The sequence below is a fragment of the Perkinsus marinus genome (assembly GCF_000006405.1).
Source record: "Perkinsus marinus ATCC 50983 genomic scaffold scf_1104296960662, whole genome shotgun sequence".
NCBI lineage: Eukaryota > Perkinsozoa > Perkinsida > Perkinsidae > Perkinsus > Perkinsus marinus.
Genome location: NW_003206034.1, coordinates 21,053 through 27,302, shown reverse-complemented (window position 1 = coordinate 27,302; position 6,250 = coordinate 21,053). Strand labels below are relative to the sequence as shown.

The 6,250-nt window shown below is 39.4% G+C and overlaps 2 protein-coding genes across 2 annotated transcripts in view; both read right to left on the bottom strand.

Moving 5' to 3' along the window:
* The window catches only part of Pmar_PMAR019474 (hypothetical protein), a gene marked incomplete at both ends in the record, with an annotated part of 456 nt that extends 291 nt beyond the window's left edge, over positions 1 to 165 (bottom strand). The window contains 2 exons of the mRNA XM_002772610.1: positions 1 to 28; positions 147 to 165. The exon at positions 1 to 28 is cut by the window's left edge and continues 4 nt beyond it. Coding sequence (XP_002772656.1) covers positions 1 to 28; positions 147 to 165 — 47 coding nt within the window. The remainder of the gene's footprint in view (positions 29 to 146) is intronic.
* Positions 166 to 1,116: 951 nt separating this feature from the next.
* Pmar_PMAR019473 (hypothetical protein) lies at positions 1,117 to 5,947 on the bottom strand (the record flags this gene model as incomplete). Its single annotated transcript, XM_002772609.1, has 9 exons — positions 1,117 to 1,137; positions 2,319 to 2,423; positions 2,689 to 2,779; positions 2,822 to 2,886; positions 2,936 to 2,997; positions 3,847 to 3,928; positions 4,435 to 4,537; positions 5,150 to 5,242; positions 5,922 to 5,947. 9 exons carry the CDS (start codon positions 5,945 to 5,947, stop codon positions 1,117 to 1,119), a joined length of 648 nt encoding a protein of 215 aa, XP_002772655.1.
* Positions 5,948 to 6,250: the final 303 nt, after the last annotated feature.

Sequence of the window (6,250 nt, the reverse complement as noted above, 5' to 3'; positions counted from 1 at the left end):
GGAGTTCTACGTGAAGTGGCGTAAAACTCTGTGAAAAACGCGATATTCGCGGTGATATGCAGTAGTCGTGAAATATGTTTTTCACTATTACTAGGGTGAGACTCCAATATAGCAAAGATGACTCGAATATAGATACAATTCATAACCAGCAACAGCGCGCAACATTGCCGTCCGAATTCGACACACCTCGCAACAAAAGGCGGCAGCAGGGTCCGTACTGCTACACCTCATTTCGATACTCTCTAGAGCTTTCTGTACATCACAATAACTTCCATCATCTGTGCAGAAGTGACTGTTCATTTCCTAACACACAATTGTCAGTGTGCGCCGCCAAAACATGTTCATCTGACTTTTGCCAATTTAAAACACCTTCTGTCCAAATCGCGAAGAGCATCAGTTTCTGCAATACGCGTTTCCGACCATGTGAGACCACCGAACAGCACCATCATATCGTCAGTGGCACTCTCGACGTAGTTCAATCTGACGTGTATAAATCGGTAGCTCATCTTCACATTGCTCTTGCAAACACATTCGTTGATGCACATCATGAAAACGATGTTGGAAAATATGCATATGGTCAACTACATGTGTTGTGAAAATTTACGGAAATTCTCATTGGTTTCTGTACACTTCTACCCAAATTCGTTTCACTAGTGAGGGAGCTTGCAGACCCAATATATTCCAACACTGCGTGTAACGCTTCGCTCCGCTGTACTCGGGACGGGACGATTTCACCACGGAATCTATGAAAATTCGAAACGCATTTCTCATGTGTCGAGTTCTATTTGTCATCTGCATGATTCTGTGATCGAAAGCTCAATTTCCCAACAATCGCAAAACCCACGTGTGATATGCTGTAGCTGGCGGCTTCACGCCTCGTATCGTCTGGTCTATTCTTTTCCATTTTCTCGTTTTCTTCGGTGATCGTTGTACGTCCAGGATCTGACCAAATTCCAGTTTGCAATTCGCTCTCATTTTTTCTTACATACTGTGACACGATATTAGCAATTGTATATTTAGTTATCATGTCATGTAATATTTTCCTTGTGTATTCGAAGAGATATGCACCCTTTTCCGTTTCGGACAATGAAAATCAAACACACTTCAGTGGCGTTACTAATGGGCATCATAAAACAACTAATCACTGATCTTGTAAATTTAGTTATTTTCATTCTCTAGGATTCATTCCAGAGAAAATACAGCGGTTAGGAGTTTTCCATTGACAGTGTGGGAAAATATGCACATTGTCATCAACTACATGTGTTGGTGATGGCGACAATATGAAAATGTGGGGGAAAACGGATATGCACATAATCATCAACTACATATGTTGGTAATGATGACAATATGAAAATGTGGGGGGAAAATATGCACATGGTCATCAACTACATGTGTTGGTGATGATGATGACAATATGAAAATGTGGGGGGAAAGGGATATGCACATGGTCATCAACTACATGTGTTGGTGATGATGATGACAATATGAAAATGTGGGGGGAAAGGGATATGCACATGGTCATCAACTACATGTGTTGGTGATGATGATGACAATATGAAAATGTGGGGGGAAAGGGATATGCACATGGTCATCAACTACATGTGTTGGTGATGATGATGACAATATGAAAATGTGGGGGGAAAGGGATATGCACATGGTCATCAACTACATGTGTTGGTGATGATGATGACAATATGAAAATGTGGGGGGAAAGGGATATGCACATGGTCATCAACTACATGTGTTGGTGATGATGACAATATGAAAATGTGGGGGGAAAGGGATATGCACATGGTCATCAACTACATGTGTTGGTGATGATGACAATATGGAAATTCCGAGGAAATATTGGGTAGTTCTCCCTGGGTTTCTGTACACTTCTAGCCGAATTCATATGTAGACTTCAATAATCAGTAAGGAAACTCCTGAGCTCAGCTGAGAGAAGCAAACGTGTATCCCTACAACACAGTATCAAGAAACTAAAACGGCTTTCGTCCTAGTGCATTTATCTATGATTTTCGGTAATTCTTTTCGAAAGTTATACTAGTATCAAACCACATACGGTACATGTCTATTTGATATACAAATGTGTGTTATTTTGTTGGATAAATTATAGAGAACAAGTTGTCGCTATCATCACAGTCCCAAACGAGTACTTTCATCACAACACATGTTACATTGTATATGCGATAAATAGAAAATTCCCAAAATACTCCACATTTCCATATCAACCCGCACAGTTTATTTCCGATTCTATTAGAGTCGATTTTTTCGCGACTAACAAAAAATTCACCGACATTTTTTATCCCCTTTCTCACCCACATATCATTGAAGAGCTCATCGTGGTGTCGTCCACCAAACATAAGAAGCTGAGCATCGCCTGATCGGTCTCGTAATGTGACCACAGCTGACCCTCGCCTAGCCTGAGGATTCAAGTGGAATAGAAAATTATCAAAAGAGTGCTCCTATATAACACTGATGTTCCTTCTGACAACTTGAAACGGAGTAAACTGCATTCAAGAGTACAATCACGATGATAGTGATGCTATTAATTTAATTGCGGCTATGAATAAAACGAAAAATTCGAGAAAAATTCGGAGAAAACTGGGAAAAATTGAGAAAAATTCGGGGGAAATTGGGAAAAATTAGGGGAAAAACTTAAAGAAACAGGAAAAATGAGCTTCTTACATGCGGCTTAGACGGCTCCTTCTCAAGGGTGAATATTTCTTTCCACAGCATACCAGACGTACTGTAATACCACACATCGTCCAAATAGTATCTACATCAAATAATAAAACTTCTCGACATTAAAAATCCATACGAATATGATGGAAAAACATCAGCGTTGGGATAGGGTGATTCATACGTTCGGAAACCACCGATGACCTGAAAACAAAAAAAATAAAGAAAAAAAATAAAATTTATTCAAACCCACAATTAGCGCTCCTTCCTCGCTGGTCTGTGAATGAGTTCTTACCATGGTCATCGCGAAATCACCTGGAAGTGTGGGAAAATAAAAACACATGAAAATTTCGAGAGAGTTTCTCTAAATTTCTATTGATTTCTGTATACTTCTACCAGAATTCCAGCATAAAATCAAAGCGAAATCATTTGAGAACATGAGATAATATGAGACAAGTCATATATTCCAACACTTTTTTGTTCATCATGACATAACCGTGGCAAATTAGTACCCGCGATAATAACGGAGGGAGAATAAAATATCAATGAAGAAAGTCAAATCTATTAAAAATCGAATCAAAGAATATTATCACTATTCGTTATCAAAAAGACGAATATGTTCTACACTAGCGGCTCATTGTGAAAGTATACGCACATGATCAACTACATGTGTTGACAAAAATAACGTTTCACCCGTTTCACGTGAAGTAGCTCGGTGAAAAAACGCGACATTCGCGGTGATATGCATTAATCGTCGTGATGCATATTTTTCACTAGCTTTTTTCATATTGCGGCTGAAACTACAACATGAAATTTCTGAGGGAATTATCGTTGATATGTGTATACTTCTACCCAAAATCATCTTCATATTTCCATAATGTAGCGAAGAAACTCACGAGGGAACCAAACGTGTATTCCCTAGTGTTGAAGTTTCACGACGACCCGTTTTACGTGAAGTGGCGTCGTAAAACTCGGCGAAAAACGCGATATTCGCGGCCTGTAGTAGTCGTGAAATATGTTTTTCATATCACAAGGGTGAGATTCCATTAAAAACTATACATACCTCTTTCCACTGCTTGCTGTGATGGGAAATTTAAATCGTTTTCAAGGGAAACACCTACACAAGAGTCGATTCGAAAGACCAACTGAAACCTCGTGATTTACTCGACGCGTCTTCACGTGGGGCTTGCGGACCATAGATGTCCATGTCGGGTTTGTCCTCTTGAAATTCGGACAAGTCGCGAATCTGAAGTCGTATTTCACCGATTTACGAACGATGATAATCGGTATTTACATTCCCTATGCAGTACGCGTAATCTAAAGAGTCCATTTCCTATCACAGGTATAACTTTTCACCCAAAGCTCGAATTGAGGTGAAATTCTGTACATAGGCTCTCCTAACACTATTATATTGTTAAAATTTGTCACGAATGAAATTCTCGAAAAAAAATATTCCCTACTACCAGTGCGGGAATGTATGCACATGGTCAACTACATGTGTTGCTAGGAATATGCAAATTTGAGGAAATTTCGAGAAATTATCCTTGATTTTTTGTATACTCATACCCAAAATCGAGCGATTTTTCATAATATAGTGAGGAAACTTACGAGCTCAGTTGAGGAAACCAAACATATATTCCCATACCGCCTACTACTTAGTATTATGAATAGTTATGAAAAAATATGACGACAAAACGTGATGTGAACGCCAACACACAATTTAGATCATATCAGTTATATACTTTTTCTCACCACTGTAGTCTGCTGGTTGCCAAGGTAGTCTATGACACTTCGTGTGAAGTAGCGATAGCCTCTAGTCTCTTCAATGTCCCAGGAATTCGACGATGTACGGTATCTTAATTCGTTAAAAATTCAACTATATACATGTTCTCGCATGTTCATGCACATGGTCAACGACTACATGTGTTGGTGGCAATATGAAAAATTTGCGGAAATTTTGGGAAATTGGAGTTTCACGACCGTTTTACGTGAAGTGGCGTCGTAAAACTCCGTGAAAAAGGTGATATTTGCGCCTTGCAATAGCCGTGCAATATGTTTTTCACTAGTGTTTCTCATATCACTAGGGTGAAGCTCCAGAGCGGTTCTTATTCGAACTCCTGAGCTCAGCTGTGGGAATCTACCACATTTTCCTCCAACACTGGGCTCGCCAAATCGACAAACATTGATGATAAGCAGTGTTGGAATATTTGTTTGCTTTCTTCAGCTGAGCACAGAAATTTTCGAAGCCACATCATGAAAACTCACATACGAATTGTGTGTGTTTTTTTCCGAAATTTTCACGAACTACGTGTGAAAAAATTCTTGCTAATTCTTATGAAATCGTCGGACACGATTACATAAAAATCAGCGAGAATTTTTTCGATATCTCCTCACTAGTCACCAACACGCATACTTTCCCACATACGTTTTTCCATACCAAAACATCGTCACAAAATGTACAACTTACAATAGCAGAGAATTCTCCCATTTGCCACCAACACTGCCGCCAAATACAAATATGATATCACCAGACGGAGACGCCTCCATTCGGTGTCGGAATCTGCCACACATCCGATGGAGTCTCACCACCCTAGTGATATGAAAAACATATTTCACGACTACTGCATATCACCGCGAGTATCGCGTTTTCACAGAGTATTACGACGCCACTTCACGTAAAACGGGTGAAACTCACTACAGGACGTATATGTTTCAGCGATAGATAAAACAATTGTGTATGAAAATCATAACAAGACAATTCCACCCGTTCTACACGAAGTAGTAGGGTAATACTCCATGTGAAAAACACCAAGTGAAATGGTTTTTTCACTAGTGTTTTTCATATCACGGGTGAAACTCCATTATATAAACCTAACATTTCCAATGGAGTTTTACATGAAGTGGCGTCGTGATACTCTGTGAACAGCCCAATATTGGCGCTATGTATAATCGTGAAATATATTTTTCACTAGTGTTTCCCATATCACTAGGGTGAAAGTCTATTGTGTTATACAGATTGTAATATATTGCTACTGTTGAGCTAATGTGATGGAGCTCACCCGTTTTACGTGAAGTGGCGTAAAACTCGGTGAAAAACGCGATATTTGCGCCTTGCAGAAGTCGTGAAATATATTTTTTTCACTAGTGTTTTCATATCCCTAGGGTGGTGAAACTCCAATATTATAATATTCTTTACCATGTAATCACAGCAGTCGCAGATTGAATCCTTCCCTACTCACCTGCCACCGTATTTACAATCCTCCATTTTCACCCATCGCGACGGTCGATTCTCTCGCCACCTATTCAGTGGTGTCATCGTAGGCCAATACCTTCAACACAGTTGAACGAATCAATCATGATTCAGATTTACGCAGTAGGAGCCCAGGGCACTTCGATTCTCCACATATCTTTGCAAAAACCATTGAGACAGTTCTTACTCATACCACCGAAAATGTACATGTACCTAGTTCAGATAGTGTTGGAATATATATCCACTTTACTCAACCACTTTATAAAACCAAAATTTCCTTATTTTTTTCATTTTGTCAACAACATATGTAGTTGACCA